Raw genomic sequence first — 25,172 nt, 5'->3', positions numbered from 1 at the left:
AGAACGCTAAACATCAACTGAAACTCAAACAATAACAGACTAGGTTGTCGTACACCGGCATCCAAAGTTGGCAGCGCAGAGACGAGCAGTTCTCAATAGGATTATCACATTGATGGAATGCTACTTGTTTCATGCTGGTTTACAAATATTTTTTACAACACTTCTCTTTAACTTCACTTCTTGTTCGTCTGCTACAAATCTTATAATCTATATTTAACACACTTCTACCTGTCCAATCGATCTGAAATTTTGCACAGTTGCGTAAAGTCGGAGACAATGCATGTATCAATTAACATAATAAATAACTTTAATAATCTAAAAATATATAAATATATTAAAAAATTAAAAAATACTTTCTTAATATTTAAAAATAAAATGAGAAATTCATTGTACACGTGTAACATCGGAGACACTGGCCTCTTTAAAATTGGTGTCTTTAAACAGTAATTTTTAAACGGATATTAATTTACTATAGCTCACTTATATTTAAATTTTTTATTCTACGAAAGCAAATTCAAATCGAAAACCTTTTCAACTCTCTGAAAATAAAAAATAGAAGTCAAGACTGTGCACTAACAACGAAAAGAGATATGAACATACAATGAGTCGACGAGGAGATTAAGAGAAGTATTTCCACTTGATTCTTGTTTACCAAGCAGGCAGAACCGAACAATAGCTTCAGCTATCCAAGTACTTACCTGAGCACAAAATTAAAACAAAATGCAACAGGAGAATTGTTTATAAGAAACATTCTGTGGTCTTCCACAAAACTTGTATACCTAAAGTAAAAGGAAATACACAATAAATGGAGTCGAGTTTCAAGCTACGTGGAATTTACCGTCACGGTTGACGATAAGGGCAGATAGATATCTTACAGATTCCTTTTTTACTTCAAAAGCAGTATGAACAATGAAACTTTATAGGTACGTATATTTCTGCACGATGATATTGTTTGTTACGGAGAAATCGCTGAAAAAATATAAATAAGCATGACAGTACTTCTCTATCAATAGGTTTTGGCTGTAATTTTATAATAATTTATCAAACTGAAAATGTACAAATCTTTCGTTGTTCAACAAGCGACAGACTTGGAAGCTGTGGAGATCGGAAATGAGCGCTAGCTGAGTGAAGGGTTGATAGGAAAGCCCATAAATTTAATTTCCTTATCTGAGGCGAACTGTCAATATTGCAAAGTCCAATATTTTCCAAGCTAATTAATTTTTCCCCACCCTCAAAATCTTCATGAACTGTCGATTGCAGTTCTGCGATAGCAACCAACACAAGCAACATGCCGAGTTGCTATTATACGTCTGTCATCGGCTCCTAAATAGTGGCCGACCCTAATCTACCGTTACTAATACGTGGACAAGACACCATAGTTTCCCCTTTCCTGTCTGCTCATTGTCGGAATGATGAACCTGATCATTGTGCACTCATCATTCCGCTCATTGTCCGAATGATGAGTCACCGTCATTGTGCACTGACAAAGGAAAATGTTTTGTATACAATGTTGAGATACCGTTACGTATCATGGTGTCATTGAAGTGTGTATAAGTGTTAAATATTTAATCATTGTCAATAAAAGGCATGGTTCTTTGTTCGCATTTCTGATAGCAGCGGCGGTCACCATTGATAAGCAGACGATCGAAGCACGGCGCTATCTGCTGCATCTTCCCACGAACGCATTTTAATTAGGCACCGATACTGTGGACATAATGTGGAAGTAAATAGAAAAAATCTATTAATGATAGTTGCAGCTCTCTGAATAATTTATAAAATTCACAGAAACAAACATAATATATTAAATGCCTGACATACATTTTACACGAGCCAAGTAGCTCCTTGAATTCTGGGAAGGAGCGAATATTAAAGGCATTAACTATTATATAGTAGCAGGGTAGCCTGACGTTATCCGGGACTAATAATCCAGCAATATTAGAAACCTGTTAGACCGATTCCGTTAATACTACTGAAGATAATGTATGTGTATGTCATCTGCAGAAAGGTTTGTCCAAGCTCACATGTAACATCAAACTTAGAACTTTCATTGACTCACGTTCCACAGTGCAAAATAACTATTTGGTGTCTTTTAACTTAAATTTATAGTTACCAATAGGAAAATTAAATTTCAAATTTTGCTCCAATCTTTTCCTCACTTAACTACAATCCTTTGTTGCTCACCCATTGAGGATAAATTTTCAGGTCCAGGCGCGTTATCCCGACATCATATGTATCCTGGATACGCGCCCCAACCGCCCCTATATATTTGTGGTGCCATAACATCTTCAAAAACAGACTAGACGAAGCTATGCAGGAGCATATGTTCAGTCTTAAAATGCCTAGCACATTACGGACCAGGCAATAAGTCCAGCAGCTATCTCAATCAATCGTCAGTTATGGAAAGATCGGGTTCCAAAGGCCGGACCCCTTGTGAATCAAGTCACGAAAAGTTCAAGAATCGGCAACAGGCCATGGGCCTATTTCTTCAGTGCCGACACTTCTATTCTATTCTACGTATCCTGGATACGCACCCTAACTGCCCCTATACATTTGAGGTGTCATAAGTATCCTGGATATCCGCCCACACAGCAACTATATACTGTATTACCAAGCTTTAATTTGTTCATTTGGCACAATCCAACCCCAATCACGAGCCCACCAACACGAAGAAGATTCTCCACATAGTCACACCAGGTATTATTCCATCATTTAACTCATTCTTTTAAACAAACCAACTTTGAGAAACATACATATACGATATGAGATACTTAATTGATTTGTCGTGCGTCAGACGCAGCATACATTAATTAATTGGAGCGCGCATTCACAATACCTGCCGTGTCAGGATATTACTGTGACCAGACAACGTATTCCTAGCACGGGAATTACCAGGCTTTGTAAAAAGTGGGCGGATTGAAAATCAAATTTTAACTCAAAATTATTTTTTTGTTATTCATTGTCTAAACTCTAAAGTATATTATAATATATATATTTTTAATTTTATGTAGGTAAAAAAATTCCCATCTTCTTTAAAAACAATGGTGAACTGATGGTTTGAGCAGGTTTTTCTTAAATTAACATGAATTCTATTTGGATAAATAAGACGATGGCAAAGATAACGGGACCGGAATTCTCAAATCTTGATAATACCTCGATCAAGGACTACTACACACAGGACATGCATAGCCTATGTCCAGCCTCTGCTAGCAGAGGCGATCGCCTACACTATGAAAATGCTGGTGTTTTAGTGGCATCAACAAATGATATGCCCATAATTGTTTCATACAATAGTATTACAANAAACAATTATGGGCATATCATTTGTTGATGCCACTAAAACAACAGCATTTTCATAGTGTAGGCGATCGCCTCTGCTAGCAGAGGCTGGACATAGGCTATGCATGTCCTGTGTGTAGTAGTCCTTGACCTCGATCTAAACAACTCCAGGATTAACCTTCAGAGCATTCCTGTTGATGACTCACTAAAACTGGTGGAAAAAATACTTTTGTATTGTGTTTTATGCATGAAATAAATTTTCTCGTATCTAAATTGAGCAAGAATTTATTTTTAAATCTTACTCTTCCCTGTGCTGCGGCATTAGCCTGTGCAACTAAGTCCTAACCATGCGAAGACAGTGAGGCGTAGCATTCATTGCACTTGACTAGCTAGTTCGTGACTTAATTTGCATCGTAAAAATGGGACAAACTTTCTTCGAGCCTTATTTTATTTACCTTATTTGAACCTCATTACCAATAAAGGAATATAGTTTGCACAATGCAGTAAAGACAGAATTTTTTGTGAACAGATGCTGACTGCACAATCCTAATAGGTAATGTGTAGTGAATTATATAAACACCGCGCGTCAGCATGCAAATTCATTTACGTGTTATTTTTATTGATTTATAATGAAACTGATTAAGCTACTGGCGAACCGAAAAGTTAGATCAAGTACCAAATATAGTTACTTGGCAACAGTGGATTGAGCGGAAGATGCCAGCATTTCCTCTGCACAAGACATCCGCCAGTTGTGCTCCCACACACGCTCGAGGCTTGCATTGTACGTTTGGCACCGCGCATAGAGAATTAGGCATAAAGATAAACATACCATAACAAAAAACATGCAATAACGGGATTAGATAACACCTCAGTCTTATTCTTGAGAAATATTATAAAACTTTCATTCTTTGTATTGAGTTTTAGCAAGAAAAGACCAGCAAACATCCATATAACTCGTATAAGAAAAGGCATCGGAAGATGTTTTTATGCCTTTTTTTCGTGTTCCGCGGCAAGTGAGTTAAATTTCTGATGGTTGACACAGATCGCACGTCTGGCAGCTTGTCTTCTGTTCGGGCAGATGTACGGAGCGCAACTGTGGGCAGCATGCGGGCGACGACCTAATGCACAATTACGTGCAGTACCTAAACACAATTGAGGAAGCGAGATGGGTTTGATTGTGTTAGTTGAACCGGCACATCTGACGGCACCAACGTTCTGCTCACGCTTTGGCAGCCGTCTTAGTCATGTGAAGAAGTACAATATGAATTGCGTTTCGTGCGTGTGTCTAAAAGCAGAATTAAAGTTATGCAGCAATGAATTTGGAGATCATTTTAAAGATTTTGGCGATGAGTTTCAGGTTTACGTGACTTCCAAGCGTAATTCCCAACTTCAGTAAAAGTTTATTGCGAACTTTATGTGACACCTTTTTACAGCCCCTAAAAAATTAGGTCCTCATCAAAATATTTATTAAACAGTGAATTAACGGGAAATTAGTAAGGGACGAAAGAGGGAAATATTTTTCAATCGCGGAATTGGCGATTCTGTGTAATCGACAGCCGCCAGTCAGTTTGCCGAATCTGTAAAATCAGCATTTCGTTGCTGATTCAGAAAATTGGACGTTAGATTTAGAACATAAATCGACAGTTAGAGTTAGAAAAGGTTAGGTCAAGTTCCTTCATATTCAAATGTTAACAAAACTTGGCTGATTGACCTAACCTCAGATTCCTATATAGAAATGCTGATTCTACAGATTCAGCTAACTGGCTGCCGATTCAGTAAAATCGTCAATTCCGCGATTTCGGCACGACATATATAATTCTAATATATGATGATTGGGGCAATGATTGTCTCGTTTTACTTCAGCTTCACTATGAATGTCTCGTTTTACCAGCTTCATAGACCCTAAATTGACTATCTGTTGGTACTAGACTTCATAAAATAGGCTGTGAAAAGACCAACTGTCCAATTCCCGGTGGCACAAGCCCCGTAAATCAATGAAGAAGTGGCAATCCAGTTCACGAATGCAGCTGAATCGTACGCTGTACAGCAACCTTTTAACTCGAAGAAATAAGGAGACTCGGTCCCAAAACTGATGCACCTTTTACTCTATCGTGGGTCATTCTGACCCAGCTTGGCTCGGCAAAGAAGTGCATTAGAAAGTATATCACGACTCGGACAATACGACACTTTTAGCGCATTTTCTCATTTATGGAAAAAATACACTAGTGTGCTCGCCATGTCCGTCCGTCTGTCTGTCCGTGACCTCAAGTTTTCGTAGACGAGAAAATGCGCTCTCTGTCACTCATTGCTGTGAGTTGTATTTTTTTCTGAATCTACGAATGTCTGCTGTTCGATTTCCCTATTAGCGCTAATGTTGAGATATCGACCTCCGCATCGCGTGTGGACTGACCACGCACAAACCTGCAGCCATCGATCGCACCTGCAGCAGGTGCATCTACATTTAGTCCTACAACTGGACGTTTTAGTAATCGGTATCATTTAAACCATTTTAAACTCGGTATCATATAAACTCGTGCTATCGTACTTAGTCTCTCGATTTAACTCATAGATGATTAAAAATCACACCATCATTAGTATACACGAACTATCATTAGTATCATACGAACTGTGTCTACTTAGCCCTAAAGAAAAGTACATGCAACAAAGACTAACTAGCCACACAAAAACCAATATGATTTTAAAAAACGACTGAAGCTGCACAATAAGAACCCTTTGAATGAAGATATTTCTTTCTTTATTTTGCGATCATTTTACGTTTTTACATATCCTGATCTCTCCTCCTGTCATGCCAACCGCCATTAAACTTGTAGCCGAACCGCATGTAAGGTTCGATGCCTACAAAACAATTGCTTCCGAACTGAACCAATCCGAAGCTTCTTAGTGTCGTAACGCTTCTTGGGATTCAAGTCTTTCGACCAAAGTGTACATAAAACCTTATTTTTTGTACAGACGATTTTAGCGTGCAGCCACAAGCGTGTTTTTCTTACAAAGAAAAAATACATCAAGTTTATCAACACGTCAGGCCAGCTGGCGAAGTCGTTTTCAGGACAGACTAAATGAATCGCATTCCACTGGACTCTTGTTGTTCTGCGGCTGCATTGTTGATATTCGTATGTCGTATCCAATAGAAAAATTACGTAAACTAACCGTCAGCAGAGAAAAAGTTCGTGTTTATTCGAGGCAATATTAGGAAGTGAGATGGCAACCTCACTGCAGGACAGACGGAAACACTATCAGAAGCTCTTGTGTATTTCATCAATAACTTCAAACAAGATTAAAAAATTAAATAAGACATGCACGTCATAACAAAACGACCCTTTTAAAGAACAAGTTGTTCGCAGAAACTAATAGATTGAATTAAAATATAACAATAAATATCGGCATTATTAATCTCCATAAATATTACGATGATTGCGGGCGTGTGATATGGCACAAGATCCATGAGCTAATAATGCAGAAAAACAACACCATTAACAAAATTTAAAACTCAACTCGTTTAGTTCCGTATGGACTTCAAGTCTACGCCAGCACACCGGGAGGCTTGGCAATGGCCGCCATGCGACCTCAAGTCTATTCAATTTCAAGGGTGTATTCTCCTACGTGCTTGACGGCAAAAATATATACTACTAACGAAGCGATAACAATATTAAAGCGTTTGATCAATAGAGCAACCAAGCTAACCCACAAACATAAAAAACAAGTAAAAGTAAGGCAGCAAAGTGCGGAAGTAGCAACACTTACAGCAAGTATTACTAGTTAGAAATGGAACGTGTCTTGGCCGGTCGGTTTATGTGTACAAATTAAATAAGTGATGTAAACCTTGGCAGGGCCAAGGCAGCGCGTTTTTTCTGATTTTAAACTAATAAAAAATACTAATAATATACTGAATCGTGTGCAATTTGATGTACAATTTAAAATCATAACTCTTCACTCTCTTCCTGATCCAGAATTCCAAAAGCTACGATCGCCACCAGAAGCCAAATCTATTCATTCACTAACAGTTGAAACAGTAACACACTTACGACTCATGATCCTACTGTATAAAAAACGTACAAAAATAGCTACCATAAGCTGGGTCATTCCAAATTTTCCCTAAGGTCAGCAATACTTCACACTATTGCACTTATTATTTCGCAAGCGCTCTATATTTACTTGGGTTCGACGAACACAACAGTTGCCAAAACCAGCAGCGAATATTAACATTGAAGCAATCAAAATTGCATCTATTATCATTTCCCTAACGAATAACGCATTTATATTAGTTAAATAATTTGTTCGCTAAAGAGAGAGCTCGTTTGTAAGTCCCCAATCCGGTAAGTCCCCAATCCGGCACAGTCCGGTATGGCGGCTTCACTCTCGCGTGCCCTCATGGGCCACTGCTGTCAACTTGTTATTACTAATTACTAAAATAACCACAATATTTATTAATATTATTATTTAAATCAATTAATCATTTATAAATTGAATATATTATAAATAAATCATGAGACGGCCAGTCATGACGTAGGATCAGTGAAGGAACCTTCATCAAGGGCCATTGAGCTAAAAATTTGACGTCAATCGAATGAAGTCTTGTGAAATGGCAAGGAATTTCCATGCATTTTAATCATTTATCGATGCAGTAAAACATGGAATGTATGTTCAAAGAAGGTCGCGAGGAATGCTGAGCAGTAGCATGAGTGATGGTAGCGCATGTGGTGCTACTTGATGCCCCTGCACTGAGCTGAAGTCGCGTCTGGTGAAGTTTCGTCCGCCTTCGACGCAACTCGTGAGTCAGTAGCTGGAATTATCTGACACGGGTCCGAAGGATCAACCCCCTACCCTCCTCCCAACACAGAATCACTCTTATCACTCTCAGGTCCCCAGGATAGTCACTGGTTGGTGACCACCTCACACTAACATGACACTAGCATGATGCTAACCTAATCACTAGAGAGCGCATTGCACAGGAAGCTATCGATGTTACCGCTGATTGGTGAACAGAAAGAAGCAGACTCCAGGTGTGGGCCAGACGTGGAAACGTGTTGTTCATGTATTTATAGTCTTGTACTTAAGCGTTAAATGCGTATTATGTCACTCTAATTTGTTCTCCTTGTTCGTCTGTTGTTGTTTTGTTCCTCATAAGAGCTGATGTCTCCGCTGCTGTCGCTGAGGCTCAGATGAGTTTGCTGTGCACCTGCCACAAGTCCTGTGAACACGAACCATCATTAGCATAACATGTACTATCAATAGCATAACATGTACTATCATTAGTATAGCACGTACTATCATTAGTATAGCACGGACTATCATTAGTACAGCACGGACTATCATTAGTATAGCACGTACTATTATTAATATAGCACGTACTATCATTAGTATAGCACGTACTATCATTAGTACAGCACGGACTATCATTAGTATAGCACGTACTATCATTAGTATAGCACGTACTATCATTAGTACAGCACGTACTATCATTAGTACAGCACGTACTATCATTAGTACAGCACGTACTATCATTAATATAGCACGTACTATCATTAGTATAGCACGTACTTTCATTAATATAGCACGTACTATGATTAGTATCACACGAACCATCCCTAGCATTTCCCCATGAACATGTATACATGCATTCAAGAACACGCATTCATTGATGCACATACTCTATCATGAACTTGCTTCCATTCATGACCATGCATCCATACATCAACTCTGCAGAGAAGTCAAATTAGTGCCATAGTGTTAAGACCGACGAAAAAAAATGCTCTTGGCTTTATGAAGATTTTGCTACACCCAATATACAGAAGTTGGCGTTATACATATACTACGCCCAATATACAGAAATAGCCATTATACATATACTACGCCCAATATACAGAAGTTGCCATTACACATATAAAAATTTAAGCTGCGTTACGCAAAGCAAAGGTTGAAAAACTAGTTAAGTAGGTCAGGCCACACGCTGCATCAACTGTGGTAGGAACAGCATTAGTAGAAACACAACCATTGCCGCGTGGTCGCAAGTAGCGCTAAACGCATAACAAACAACGTGACATGTCAACACAAAGACCACACGCTCATATACTTTATAAATATTAACCAAACAATAGTAATACTACTGTGGACTTTCAGACCAAGTTGTGATTAGTTGGTAAGATACCACACAGTTCTTACAGTGAGCTGGGGCTTTGAACCCGTAACTCACTGATCCAATCTTGTTTAACTTAACCACTCGGCCTTCGATAGTAAAAAAAAATGTACACATCCAGTTGACCAGTACACAGTGTGCATCCCAAAATGTATTGTAAAACACACATAAAACAATCCTGTAATACATGAAAGATACACACACATTTTATTAAGAGTGATTATCATATTAGTAGACACGCAAAATGCTCCCAAATACTTCGCGCAATACAAAAATACACTACGAATAAAGAAAGATGGTGAAAACCTGCCGCGATGCACCAATTACACTATAAATGTTGAATACAGTTAAGACATCTAATATTATTTTACGTGTTATCGATAACGACAAACTTATGAGTTGATGAATGTTCTGGTGTACGCCCGAGGACCAGACGCCGTGAATGACTCTTCATTAGTTACATATAAATTTAAACTTTCTACGTTATGGAAAAATAACACATTAGAACGATAAACAACTACAGAAGGTGTTAGATATGACGTAAAAAACAAGGGTTAGATGTGAACAACAACGCTGACACAACTCAATAATAACTTATTTTCCACCATACCAACCACATCAAAATACGACATGAAATTTTTCGCATAGTAATGTAAAAAGCTTTCCAGATACCGAACATGAGATTTTAAAGTCTGAACACATATCCAGCACACGCTACACTCCGCTACACGTTTCTACTGGAGGTAGAAGCAACCTTACAACCAACTACCACGCTGCTTGAAGCGATGCAACCAAGGCAGGCTTCAGAAGCACTCGAGGCTCCATAAATCGAAGGTTAAGCCATTAATGAGCCATCGGCAAGGCGGTATAAAATCTTCGCTTTAAATAACAAGCATTCTACAACTTCAACACAAGTTGATATCTATGCATATTTCTCAACTTCAACTGACACTGAATTTATTATCGTTAGTAAATAATCAATCCCCCATATAAGGGGTAATATAGCCCCTCTTTGGTTTACATTGAAGGAAGACATGAATTAAATTCGTGTGTACCGAACAGCCAGCGTCCAGAACGCATGTCGGGGCTGCGGTTCCAACGATGTAAAGCCTGCCTTGGTGGGTGCACTGCTGTACGCCCCGATGTTTTGTTTGTAACCTATAGTATATTATTAGTTATAACTCTGGTAGGAATATCATTACAGTCTGACATTATTTCCAACCCTGGTAGGAATATCATTACAGTCTAACATTATTTCTAACTCTGGTACGAATATCATTACAGTCTAACATTATTTCCAACCCTGGTACGAATATCATTACAGTCTAAGATTATTTCCAACTCTGGTACGAATATCATTACAGTCTAAGATTATTTCCAGGGATCGGTAAAACCCGAGTCTGAATTACCGAAATACTGAAAGGCACATAAAATGAATGACAAATACGCCTTATTATTAATGAAAACATTTCACAGAAGATACGGTGAATTTTTGGGTAACTTTGTTATTAAATTCTTATAAGTTCAAGATAAAATCAAGCATTTAATACTAAAGACGAACAATTGGGACGCGCAGAAACAAGGGGACTTCTGAGGCGGTGTTGTCTCCAGTCCAACTCAAGCTACAACTCAGGTAGGAATACCATTACGACACAGAGATGGATAAGTTCAGGTAGGAATACCATTACGACACAAAGACAGATAAGTTCAGGTAGGAATACCATTACGACACAACTATGTATTAATGGTCCACAGCAACAGCAGGCTACCTGATGGAGGCGGTCCTTGAGGCCGAGGCGCTGCTGGAGGCCTCCTCAGGCGTTGGATCACCACGGCTTCTCAAAACTTATCTTACATAAGACCTCGTAGTAATAATAATAATAATAATAATAATAATAATAATAATAATAATAATAATAATAATATCATAGTATATCGTGAACCTGCTCTTCATGGCATGTCGTGGATCATAGACATGGTAAAATTCTTCACAGCCAGCTTGATGGTTCGAACCTACCACTGCAGCCCGAAGGCAATAAAATTGTACACTTCGTTATCTTCGCAGTCGCAATAACTCCGAGATATCCATTGATAATGCAACGTGTGATTCCATGATTAATATCAGATTATTATAATTAAATGCAGGCTAAAAATCCCCTAAAAATGAACGATTTCCTCAAACTATCTCGAAAATAAACATCTTTTTTCAGCTAACAAATATTTTAAATTTAACTTGATAATGAGCAGATGCTCAATTTAGCGTGTGCATTTCTATTTAATTAAAACCTTATTTATTTACTTATTATCAATATCGTCGTATGTTTTCCTGAGATTTTGACACGAGAAAAAAGTGAAACGCAATGAAAAATAAAACTTTATTTCTCAGCTGCACCAAACATAACACGCCACGCATTCAGGATATGAATAGAAATCTCGTCCTCTTCAGATCAAACAGAAACTTGGAAGAAAAATAAGTAACAAACCGCTGAGAAAAACTGCAACACCCTCTGGAAAACCTGCCAGAACCAGCGGAAAACTTGCCTGAACCACTGACAACAAATTAGAACCACTGAACAAGTTAGAACCATCGATTCATTGATGACGCTAACAGCTAACACCAAAAGCTACACTGGCGAAGCGAGTTTATGCACAACAACAAACATAATTTTCATTTTCTGTAAAGGCAAATACTCGAAATCTACGGTGACCTTTCCTACGTTTGATCATAAGTTGCGGCTAGACCGCATGATGAACACAAGAACTTCGAAAACGATAGAAAACTGGAGTTGTGAGCATTACATTTACAAGATGAGTAGCGATACTGTCTTAGATAGTTACATTACAATGTCTATATCACAACAAGAAGTTAAAAATACATCACAACAACTAGTGAGATAAAGTGGTAAACTTTTAACTAGCACCAACCTGTGAACACATCCTATAGGCACGACGGCATCAATAAACATCCAATAAGATGTACCGTATATAACACAACACACACGTGTGCGTTGTGTTAATGCGAGCACAAGACACAACATGTACACATAAAATAATAGGCAGGTCAATGGCGCTCCTCTAGCTGCCCCGCGCTACGCAGCGTTGGCGCCGAGCAGCCCCATGTGGACGGCGTGTAAACTCTGCGGGGACAAGCTGGTCATATAGCATAGCACAACATAATAACATCATGTAGTATAACATCATGTGGTATAGCATCATGTGGTATAGCATCATGTGGTATAGCATCATGTGGTATAGCATCATGTGGTATAGCATCATGTGGTACAACATCATGTGGTATAACATCATGTGGTACAACATAATGTGGTATAATATAGTAATATATGTAGTCTTGTAAAGAACAACCTTTCCATACATGATGGCACGCAATGAATGACATCATGCGTTATAATAACATACATAGCATGCGGCTACGTATGTTTTAGGATAGAAGACACGAGTGTGTAGCGTATGCGTTGCCGGTACACGCCTATGCGGGGTGTGCCTAGACTGAGCATAGCAAGTTTTGCGTGGTTTTGAAGCCAAAATAGAAGGAAACTTTTCAAATCCTTCAATTTTTATACGTTTAATGAAAAAAAATAATTATATAACAACTTTCTATGAAAATCCTAAAATGTTAGCAAAACGCATAAACAACAGCACATACGCTATAAAATATACGTTTTATATACTCTAACTTATATCATATACGTCTTATAAAGTAAAAGACATCACATTATCTCAATGATGATGAAATAATGAACGGATGTATGGACACAGCAGGTCAACAGTGCCGTATTTAAAAACCATTTAAACATACTCCTGTATACTCGCATTAAGACTATAATTGCTACTGAACAGAACATGTGTGGATGGCATCACATCTATGCGAAGTGTATAACACACCATTAGACATATGATCTTCGGAAAAAAATGAATTAGTATAATACCTTCCTATCATATATGGTTACCATAAACTGTATTCTTTTTGAAACAGGAAAAACAATAATTACCTATATTTTACAAAATAGTGGAGACTTTATTACCGCAAGGGCGACATCTAAGTTACTGCACCGAACCCAATGATAGTCACTAATAATAATAATCTTAATAATAATAATTTTAATAATAATAATCTTAATAATAATAATCTTAATAATAACAACAGCGGTGAAGGCTAACACGAAGTCACCGTTCACCAAGAGACGCTGGTCCACATCATCATAATTCATCTCTCTTATCTCTGTGCAACATAGACTCATGAATAGCTGTTGAATTCATGCCAGCTTCTCAAGATAGAACTTGGAAAGACATCAATTTATCTTCATTGAAGTTTTAAATCATCAAGATAAGAACTTTAATTACCTAAGATAGAACTTTAAATCTATCACGATCGAACCTTTTAATAATCAAGAGAGAACTTTCAAATAATCAAAAGAGAACTTTTAAATAATCAAGATAAAAGTTTCAAATAACCAAAAGAGAACATTCAAATAATCAAGAGACAATTTTAAAATAATCAAAAGAGAACTTTCAAATAATCACAGTAAGACCGTATAATAAGAATTCAAGATATAAATTTACGTTATTATCACAATAAGCTTGCAGTGAAGGTTTATCCTCATGCTCCCTCGCATCTAAATCTCCCAGTCCCCGATTTGTCCGTACTAACGAGCCTCATGTCCGACCTACACAATTTCACGCAAGCCTACCCCAATATGTTCGCCTGCAAAGCCCTGCACTAGGATCATAGACCCTGACATGGCGTTATGTCCATCCATGCAGCATAGCTGGACTCGTGGATATATCCCGTGAGCATTTATTCCGTACCTACATCCCCAGTCACCCCCTTAATATGTGCGGGTAAACACTTGATGCTTAGCCATCTTTGAGTCCATACTTCCTAGATAAATAAATATAGGCAAGGAAAATCGGCCCGAATCAACTATTTACACCGTATACTTCACTTATTGGTGGATTATTTACATCGTTTACTTCACTTATTATTGGTTGATTATTTACATCGTATACCGTAAAATGGGGTAACTTAGAGCGGCGGGGTAACTTAGACCACTTTTCGTTTTTTTAACAAAAACCCCCACAACTCAAAAACTATTTGACATAGAAAAATTTTGTCAATGGGGATTAAAGGCCTAATACTGAGGCCACATAACACAATAGAAAGATTTGAAAAGTTTGCATATTTAATAGGTTAGAAAATTAAAAATGTGACCCATGAAAAAAAGCTATTATTTAAAGCCTGTCAGAGTACCCCCTCCATTTTTTTTATTTTTTGGTTAAATAACTCCAGGTTTTGATGCATTGTAGTAGAACTCTAGTTACATATGCAAATGACAAATTTTAGGAAAGTGTCATAGTTCGCAAATGGAGGGCGCCGCCCCCAAATGGGGTAACTTAGACCACCTAATGTCAGCCCTGACGGGGTAACATAGACCGGCTTGGAAGTTAATATAAAATTACCATATATAACATATTTTATGTTTGACAGCCTATTTATGTTTTTTCTTTAGGTTTCAGACTCTACAGAGTCTTATATATGGTAATTCAACTTAATTTCCAGGCCGGTCTATGTTAACCCTGTCAGGGCTGCCATTAGGTGGTCAGAGTTCTCCCGTTTGGGGGAACATAGACCACCTGGGGGGCGGGACCCCCCATTTGCAAACTATGACACTTTCCTCAAGTTTGTCATTTGCATATGTAACTAGAAGAGTTCTACTACAATGCACCTAAACCTGGAGTTATTTTACCAAAAAATATAATTGATTTTAACACCCAGTCTAAGTTACCCCAAGAGCTGGGGTAACAAAGACCATCACTTTTTTTGAAATTACATAAAGACTATGAGAGGCAGGAGCCAGCAATTTATGGTGAGTGAAGCTAGAGTATAGACCTGTATTTTGCATGTTTCAATTCAAGTTTAATTAAGCTAGTAAAAAAATGGCATCATTTATAAAAAAAAGTGGTCTAAGTTACCCCATTTTACGGTACTTCACTTATTATTGGTTGATTATTTACATCGTTTACTTCACTTATTATTGGTTGATTATTTACATCATATATTTCACTCATTATTTGTGGATTATTTACATCGTATACGTCTAACAGCCTACACCTCAAGGTAAGCAAACGTAAATTAAGATCCTCTCATGTAAACAGGTACCTGAGAAATAGTTTTAGGCCCAGAGTCATGCAGATGTACCACCTTCAACGCCTACTCCCAAGCAATAAAACTAATATAAAAACTATTCAAAATTATACTGAAGTTTCAAACCTGAGCCTCAGCTATGGCCATCTCAGGGCCCTTGTACCACTGTGCTATCCTGAAGCTCACCCTTAGCAAGCTCACAACGAAGCTTCTCGGAAGAAGCTCATGTTAAAAGGGCTGAAATTGCAGGGAAGATGATGCTGTATATATTCAGAGTATCATATCTCTTTACATGAAACCATGCAAAAGGGAGAGACTAATCAATCCATTAATGTAATCTCATCTGGAGATTAATGTTATTTCCAGCCTTGAGATTAAGGTCATCTCCCCTTACAATAAGGGTATTTCCTTGAAGGTGCTCCACGTTAAAGCTTTCTCCCCATAGGATAAGGTCATCTCACCTTACAATAAAGGTGTTTCCCCTTGAAGGTACTCCACGCTAAAGCTGCCCATAGGTTAAGGTTATCTCACCTTACAATAAAGGTGTTTCCCCATGAAGGTGCTCCACGCTAAAGCTATCTCCCCATAGGATAAGGTTATCTCACCTTGAAGTACTTGACGGTCTTGACCTTAAGCTCAAGCGTGGCATCCTCATCACAGAGCAGGAGGGTGCGCGGGTGCTGCTGGAATGCTGACACCGTCCACATGTGGTTCACCCCTTCCTCGATGGCCATGTGCAGCGCGTACGCTTTGTGGCTCCCCGTCACCAGCACCATCACCTGTAACGTCATCACTGTTACACGCATCTCAGTAAACGCACATGGTGTGTGGTGGTCACCGTAACGAATATTAGGACAATTACACATTTTTTAGCGCATATTCTCATTTATGGAAAAAATGCGCTATTGTGCTCGCCATGTCCGTCTGTCTGTCCGTCCGTGACCTCAAGTTTTCATCGACGGGAACATGCGCTCTCTGTCACTCACTGCTGTGAGTACTGAGTTATATTTTTTACTTCTTATGCACATCCTACTACAGTACTCCCAGACACGATCGCCCAACACTGACGATTAAACTTTGCCCTCAGAAAAGAATGAAATAGCGGCATCTGCATTGTTTGATATCGCAAGGCGATTGGCAAAACTCCATTAAATTAAGCGGAATAAATGGAAAACGTCATTCCCATTTATTCCTATTTGTTAAAACTGTTTGCATGAATAGCTGAATGGGTTGACACACGCAAAAGTCAGTCGTTGGTGGACCAATACAGGCTTACTTGCCTGCTACACAACAATCAAGAATGACATAATACTTACGCTTCAGCGAGGCAGCAGCTTAACTCGTTGGCGTCCATGACGGCTCACCTCATTGGCGTCCATGACGGCTCACCTCATTGGCGTCCATGACGGCTCACCTCATTGGCGTCCATGACGGCTCACCTCGTTGGCGTCCATGACGGTGCCCACGCCCACGGTGAGCGCCTGCTTGGGCACGAGGCTGAGGTCGTCGCCGAAGAAGCGCGCGTTCGCGGCGATCGTCTCGACGTTGAGCGTCTTGACGCGCGTGCGCGACACCAACGAGGACCCGGGCTCGTTGAACGCGATGTGTCCATCCGGCCCGATGCCTGCCCGAGCAAGGGGTTAGTAGAGGGTTCAGGGCACTAAACGGCCCGATGCCTGCCCGAGCAAGGGGTTAGTAGAGGGTTCAGGGCACTAAACGGCCCGATGCCTGCCCGAACAAGGGGTTAGTAGAGGGTTCAGGGCACTAAACGGCCCGATGTCTGCCCGAACAAGGGGTTAAGTAGAGGGTTCAAGGTTTCCTGCTTGCACATCCTTTCCTGGTCGGGGGTTATAGCTCTTGCTCTCACTCCCATAAGGGACCCCTGCTCTCCCCCCCTAGGAACCCATGCTCTCACCCCCCATAAGGAACCCATGCTCTCACCCCCCATAAGGGACCCCTGCTCTCACCCCCCATAAGGGACCCATGCTCTCACCCCCCATAAGGAACCCATGCTCTCACCCCCCATAAGGGACCCCTGCTCTCACCCCCCATAAGGGACCCCTGCTCTCACCCTCCATAAGGGACCCCTGCTCTCACCCCCCATGAAGAGCTCAATGCCCCCCGCGTCAGCTATGAGCTTCTCGTAGTTGTCGCACTCCTTCTGGAGGTCCTCAGCGTTGCCATCCAGGATGTGCACATTGACAGGGTCGATGTCAATGTGCTTGAAGAAGTTCTCGTACATGAAGGTGTGGTATGACTGTGGGTGGTTGCGGGGTATGCCTGTTCCATCAAACACACATTGAAAGGTCATCATAACTGAGTATGAATAATTGATACTATAATATTAATTTTATTAAGCTGTTTTAAGGAAAAAATTGCAGAAGGGATTACATTAATTATCATTACCCATAACCCAGGGAGTTAATGTGTGAACATCCTGGGAATAACATTTTTGTATTTAACCTTTGGTTTATTGAAGGTAACTCTCATGACCAGGCCTTTAGGTAATAATAGCATTTTTTCATGATAATTAATGCATTCGCAAACAACTTTTGTGAAAAAACTCAACCTATAATTCAAACTTCATATTAGCATATAAAGCTTCACACAATGTTCATGTATTTACCAAAATATACCTATAGGCTATAGATGCATCACCAGTGACCATGGCTAAAGTAGGAATGGCTCAATAAAATATACCTATGTAGTATGGTACTGCATATACATGGGCATATTAAGAACACAGGCTAGGATGGCATCATGGTAGGAGTGTACGCATTAGACATGCGCCTGCATACCGGGTACTCATCCAAGAAGGTTTTGACAAACTTGCTAAAAATAGGAGTGGGGCACATACCAACATACTCGTCCATGTTGAAGGTCTTGACATACTTGAAGCTGACTTTACCAGCCTTGTGATACTCCACCAGCTTCTTGTAGGTGCCCAGTGGTGTGCCCCCTGTAAGGTAAAGCTCATGTAAGTATATTGTAATTCATTTCTCTAATGCTTATGATTTACTAATTTACTTTTTGGCAATAAAAATCTTTTACAATATGGAAGTACTTAGACAATAATATTTTAACAAGAATTCTGTATATACAAAATTACATCCAATGTTTCTACTGAATTTTTTTATAAATCTCAAATGCTTTTAAAAATTTAATGAATGATTTTGTATCAAGGTTCAGCCTAATACCTTCTTACCATAATAGCAAATCCAGTAAAAGGAACCTTAAAAATCTAATAAGTGATTAATAAAAACTCTTTTCACTTCAACCTTCAATAGTGTTTTATTGGACAATTGAAAATATACTTTATTAACTCAACTTGAAAACTAATTCATGTTTCATTCTGTTTAAAATAGAACAAATGTTCATGTCAGCAAATAAGAAGCATTTGCAATGAGAGTCTTGCTGACATCAAAAGATGATTCTGAAATGCAAACAAAAGCATCTCCTTGTAGCATATTATGAAAATTCTTTCAATTTATTCTGGATAATGCATATTACAATAAAGAAAAATATAAACTGCCATTACCTGCCATTCAGGTGGCATGTTGCAAGCAACTCACCAGTAGGCAACCCGAGAACAAAGAACTTGTCAGGTCCAGGATTGAAGTCGTTGATCCTCTTGGTGATGTAGCGAGCTGCCCACTCTGTCACCTCAGCTGAGCTCTCTAATATAACTAAACGCATCCTGACTATCTACTTTTCTATAAAAATTATCTGAAAGTAACTAAAATTAATCTGAAACTGAAAATTTGTAGTTATTTACCAGGCTGTAAAGTAAGGCCTTTTAGCTTGAGATATTGGCATATTTTCAAGCTCTCCATCAGCCACCTCAAGGTGAATTTGGTGTCCATAACCAATCAAACTATGAATGGACTGATCAACACCTCTTTCACTGCGCATTACTTCAGCTTGTTGATTGCTTGTATCTGTCACCCAATTGTATTGCACATATGTCTTGCGCGCCTGCAGCTACTGTCAAATGAAGTAATGAGGGATAGTTTTGAGCATTTTTTTGTTAACATCTTCTTACCATGAAACATTTCATAAATGAGTTTGGGCTCATATTAAAGATCTTTGCAAGGGCTATTGGATGGCATCTCCAAATCCATATGCAATTGGTAAGGTGCCAGACACAAAATAATAGCCTCCTGAATTACCCCTGGGAATGGGGTAATAAGGGAAACTTGAAATAAAATTAAATTTTTAAAGTTTGAAGCATGCAGAGTGTACTCATCCATTACTAACAGTACTCTGATGTCCTCCTGTGCCTTTGTAGATGATGTAGATGTATAATAAATGATATTTTCTGCAATTTTTACTTGCTTTTCCTTATTGATATGCTATTACCTTATCCATACTTTACTGTACCGTAAAATGGGGTAACTTAGACCACTTTTTTTTCTATAAATGATGCCATTTTTTAATAGCTAAATTAAACTTGAATTAAAACATGCAAAACACAGGTCTATACTCTAGCTTCACTCACCATAAATTGCTGGCTCCTGCCTCTCATAGTTTTTTTGTAATTTAAAAAAAAGTGATGGTCTTTGTTACCCCAGCTCTTGGGGTAACTTAGACCGGGTGGTAAAATCAATTATATTTTTTGGTAAAATAACTTCAAATAACTCCAGGTTTTGGTGCATTGTAGTAGAATTCTTCTAGTTACATATGCATATGACAAACTTGAGGAAAGTGTCATAGTTTGCAAATGGGGGGCTTGCCCATTGACAAAATTTTTCTATGTCAAATAGTTTTCGAGTTGTGGGGGTTTTTGTTAAAAAAGCAAAAAGTGGTCTAAGTTACCCCGCCGGTCTAAGTTACCCCATTTTACGGTATTATTGATGTGACATTACTATATCAATGGACATGCTATTGAGCATTGACAACAACCATGTCCACTTCAAGCTTCATATCAGCAGTCATGTAGCATTTCTTCTGTGTCTGTAAGCTTACAGAATGGCTTGTAATTTAGCACAATTTCAATTTGGTCAAGTGATTTCACTATACAAAAAAGATCGTAAAAACATACCTGGAACAGAAAGGAATATTTTAGTGACAACCATCATATTTTTGGAAAAATAAATGAAAATTTAATGCATCATCAGTCATCACAAAATTGTGCATATAGGTAATATCATAGATAGAATTGAACATGGGGCAACACAGACTAAAATGTAATTAACCTAAACTATGGTTTAGGTTAATTACATTTTATTCTATGTTGCCCAGTGCTCAATTCTATCTATGATATTCTATGCACAATTTTGTAGTGACTGATGATGCATTAACTTTTCATTGAGTGACATTTTTTACACTGAGCAACCTGAATGCAATTGAAATTCTTTGTTGTCAATTGATTTTTTGTTAACTGGAGCTTTGCTAACCAAGGTTCTACTGTAAATGCATTTTTAGGGTTGTCTCTTATTACCCTTGGAGGGAAGGGGGTGTCCCTTATAACCCCGTCTTGCCAAAAATTGCTGCATTTTGGGGGGGGGGGGGGTTGGGCTATGCAAAATCTGTCAATCACGTTTTTAAGCTAACACCTGTGACCTGTGTGCAACTTTTATAAAGTAAAATTTCTTAGCATAACAAATATTTTTTTGCTTCAAGCCTTGGCAGAGGTACTTTTAAAAAATCTCACTCGAGCACTTTTTTTGAGGGATTCTTTAGAGGTAGTGAATGTATGATTTCTCAACATTTGTTATGCTACATAGATAGTAAAAATGTTGAAATTTATGCCACTATTTTTAGTTTTTCAATATTTCAATTACTTCAGTTGCTGCAACATTTCTATGAAATGTCAGAGGAATGACCCAAATTAACCCACCCGCCTCTTATTACCTTGTTTGATGAATTGATGGTAGTACAAGTATAGTTGATTTATTATTATTAATTACCGTATTATTTTCATTATTGACCAATTATTATCTTCATTATTTATCATTTAACTATTTGTTCAGGTTCAGCTATCATTGACATTTATCTATGCCTTCTATGGTGTAATGAATGCATCAATCATCATAAATTCATTGTGATTGAACAAATTTTTCTTGGAACTTGTTGAGAAGAAGCATCCCAGTAGCCAGTCCCCAGATATTACTGGAGACGTCTGGAGTGGGGGAGCAAATTCTTAATTGATAAAAACATTACTAAGGTCTGACTCTGACCGTCTGAGGTCTGACTGGTCAGCGAGGGCCTGCCACCTGAGGTCTGAGCCTCTGACTCAGACTCTGAGGCGTCAGACTGTCAGGTCAGGGTGTATTCTTAACAAGGTTAATTGATTGAATAATATAAACAAATTAGGTTTACTTAAACATCTTTTAACAATTACAATTCAAAATTTCAATGTAAAAAAAAATAATACATGGCATTTTATTAACAAGGATATACTAGTTACTACCTAACTTACTACTAGTCTAGGGTCTAGGCCCTTCGCCCTTAGGCTACATTTTTTTAACAGGGTCATACTGTTCACTGGAGAGTGGGTTGCTTATTCTCAACATTTATTAACAAGATCAAAATTTCATTGTTCACATACCTTCTATTCTATATATCTTCGATCTACATTCAAGTTTTCAACACAAACAGTAAAACAAACAAGTGTTTGAGGTCACCTACGACTACGAGACTTACCCAGCGGCCCAGCCCATACGTCCAGTTCACTGAAGAGTCCAAATTGGCCTATTGTAGGAGTCCTACAACACCATTAGTGAGTTTAGTAGGATGTGATGATTAGTTTGTGAGTTAATCATTCGCGAGGACTTAGGCCTAAGCCGTAACCGGGCGTAAGATTCAACTTAAAAATGAGAGGCTATTGAGAGCCAAATCGCGACTTTTCTATGCATTTTGGAAGAAAAAAAAACGTTAAAAAATAACCAACCTTTATCCTTTAACCAATACGGGTTTCAATTTTTGTAATGGTAAATGTAATCACCAAAATGCAAAACATCGCAACTAAAAATTGCTGATAACTGATAAGACCGTTGACCCTACCAGCGCATTAAAGGATCACAGCTGTCTGTTGTCATGCCAGTGCCCAGTTATTAGCGAGATATATTTCTTGCTATCAGGGGAGTTAGACGAGAGGCTCAAGTAGTCAGCAAAAACAGGTACACAGAGACTGGAAAGGCGACTTGCGCGGTAACATGACAGGCTTATAGGCGAAATTTTTACTACAAATTTCATAACGGTTTCAGCGTTTATTAGACCGTAGGCCTGTCGCCGATTCCCAACAATACAGAACATCCACAGCATGTTGCGGGCTTAACTCGCAACTCGATGCTTCATAGTTTCTTTGCTGAACCGCCCGGCCTCCTTGCCAATTCTAACCAGAAACTGGCGCACAGAGCTGGGAACGAACCCGCACCTCTCTGCTCCAATCTTGGTACTCTGAACTTTAAGGAGAGCGTCTTGGTCCAAAATCGACAATTTTGGCTTTTCCTGTTTTTAGTCTCATCTTAAAGCTGGCATTTTGACCTATCCAACGGTACCAAAACCATCTCTGTACGTTGATTTATGCGTACACGACGATCCCGAAAGGGTGGGGGTTGGGTGAGTTCTTTTACATTTAAGATGGGGAATAATTCCCGCAGTGCACTATAAAATACTTGTCTACAGACATTTAGCTCCAGTAACCTTGCTGCAGTCGTACGGGGTGGTTATTGCGCCGTCGCTCGTACCATCCTTGACAGAAATTGAGCTCCAGTATCGTCTAGTTTCATTCCTTGCAATGTTGAATGCCGACGTCGAGGCGCCCGGGACTTTGTCGGGCTCAACTGAACATTCACACTTATTGTCACTGGAAACCTATTTCCTCCTACAGTTTCGAATAAACAGCAATGAGACATATACCATACGAAAAATGCTCCCACACCCACAAAAATGGAAATTTCAGAAAACGCCTTCTGCAATTTGTAGATATGGTCTTTACGCATCGAATGATATGTGTCTCGATGCCGTAGCTTGAAAATCCTAGGCCCGCGGATATTTCTACAGTACCCCCTTTTAATTTAGTTTTCTAAGAATTTCCCGTTTCTTTCATTTCTTTCGAAAAATTCACATGAACAAAAAAGTCTTAGAATTCCGTTTTACATACGTGTATTAAATTTCGAAGTGACCCGTCCGTAAATAAATAAGTTTTTTTTCGGACCAAGACGCTCCCCTTAATTAACGACTAAGCCAATCTGCTTAAAATATTGATATATATTTATGCACATCAAATGTTCAAATATGTTTTTTTTTTCAATTATTCGATCAAAACCGCACATTCTCGACCATTACAGGACTCGAACCTGCAATCTTCGGATAAGAAGTCCGACGCCTTCTTCATTAGGTCACACGGCCAGTAAATACTCAGTGGAATAAATACACAATACACAATGTATGCATCGGATGGAGGTAATATTATTTTCATTTTAAAAATGTTTTCATAGTTTTTAAGAAATACCGAAATGCACGAGTCATGTCTTTATTAAATGACTGAAAATTTTCTAAGCTTAGTTGTTAAATAAAAATAATAATAATAATTATATAAAAAATTATAAAATAATAGCGACAATAATATCGATAATGATGAGTCTAAAGAAAAAACATAAACGCAAGCTAATTCGTCCATCAAAGTTCTTGGACTAATCAGACTTGGACTAATCCTAGATGCAGAAGCGATGAAGCAGTTGCAGTTGCTGTCGTGCGCCCGAATCTAGAGTTTGGAAACGTTGTGTGGTCACCGAGATTTAAAAATGACAAAAATATATTGGAGAATGTTCAAAGGCGAGCAACAAGGATAATTTCAGGCTTGAAGGGCAAGTCCTATGAAGAAAGATTAAAGATTATGAAGCTTCCAAGCCTCAGTTATCGACGTCTGCGTGGGGACCTCATTGAAGTGTAGCGACCATGTTTATATATTTCCTCCAGTTACCCCCGCAACTCATTTTCTGGGAACGTTGCTAGCCTAGTGAATTCTAGCAGAGTTACCCATCAACTCTAACTCAACATTATCATCATGTTACTGCCTTAAGCATCATTATCAATTAGCAACTGCAGTTGATATTCTGTTAAATATGATTTAGCTACATATGCATATTATTAGCACTGACCTAAGACGTTGCAATATTAAGTAACGTCTGTAGTAATAATCATTTACAAATCTGTAATACAGCGCGTAACTTGGTCTCCAGACCTAGTTTCAGTAAATGAGGAGAACTCCTACTGTGTTTCATTCCCCAATACGAAAGACAATTGTAAGACGCTGGCGCAGTCTGGTCTCTGACTTACACGCCTTAGCCGAACCACAGGGCGTTTGGTACAACCAAACGTTTGGCAAGAGTCACAGACCTTAAGGGACTCAATACCGCGCTCGCTGCTAGCATTCTCACGTCTTACAACTGGTGACCCTGAGCTCTCATCAGAGTTCACCCACTCCTCGCACCACTCTGCACTAGGGCAACGATCGCTACGTTGCGTGAACGGAAGCTGCCCCCGCGCGGAGCCTGCCAGACGGTAGTCCTATACACTGCGCCTCACTGCTGCGCACAAAGAGGTTTCATTCACGTGGTTCTCCTCGACACC

At 38.9% G+C, this 25,172-nt stretch overlaps 1 protein-coding gene across 2 annotated transcripts; it reads right to left on the bottom strand.

Annotated features, from left to right (window-relative positions):
* Positions 1-6,514: 6,514 nt before the first annotated feature.
* Positions 6,515-19,348, bottom strand: LOC108676792 (glucosamine-6-phosphate isomerase 2-like). 2 transcript variants are annotated; one of them, XM_018164930.2, is made up of 6 exons: positions 19,166-19,348; positions 18,451-18,552; positions 17,691-17,873; positions 17,033-17,217; positions 16,199-16,372; positions 6,515-8,485 (listed from the first exon to the last, which is right to left on the bottom strand). In XM_018164930.2, the coding sequence occupies exons 1-6, from the start codon at positions 19,287-19,289 to the stop codon at positions 8,453-8,455; spliced, it is 801 nt and encodes a 266-aa protein (XP_018020419.1). In that variant the 5' UTR covers positions 19,290-19,348; the 3' UTR covers positions 6,515-8,452. The 2 variants fall into 2 exon arrangements, with proteins under 2 accessions (XP_018020419.1, XP_018020418.1); XM_018164929.2 differs by lacking the exon at positions 6,515-8,485 and adding an exon at positions 11,792-12,567.
* Between the last annotated feature and the right edge of the window lie 5,824 nt (positions 19,349-25,172).

This window comes from Hyalella azteca, unplaced genomic scaffold (assembly GCF_000764305.2).
Source record: "Hyalella azteca isolate HAZT.00-mixed unplaced genomic scaffold, Hazt_2.0.2 contig13566, whole genome shotgun sequence".
Taxonomy (NCBI): Eukaryota; Metazoa; Arthropoda; class Malacostraca; order Amphipoda; family Hyalellidae; genus Hyalella; species Hyalella azteca.
The sequence above is the reverse complement of the archived record's forward strand: the minus strand, read 5'-3'. Positions and strand labels throughout refer to the sequence as shown.

What these genes read in the sequence shown, in the direction of transcription:
- LOC108676792 (XM_018164929.2), bottom strand. Translation starts at nt 19,289, where the DNA reads ATGCGTTTAGTTATATTAGAGAGCTCAGCTGAGGTGACAGAGTGGGCA. An exon ending in TGTTCTCGGGTTGCCTACTG is followed by an intron (nt 18,553 to 19,165) that starts GTGAGTTGCTTG and finishes TTTACCTTACAG; the next exon opens with GGGGCACACCACTGGGCACC. An exon ending in CATTGAGCTCTTCATGGGGG is followed by an intron (nt 17,218 to 17,690) that starts GTGAGAGCAGGG and finishes TTGCTCGGGCAG; the next exon opens with GCATCGGGCCGGATGGACAC.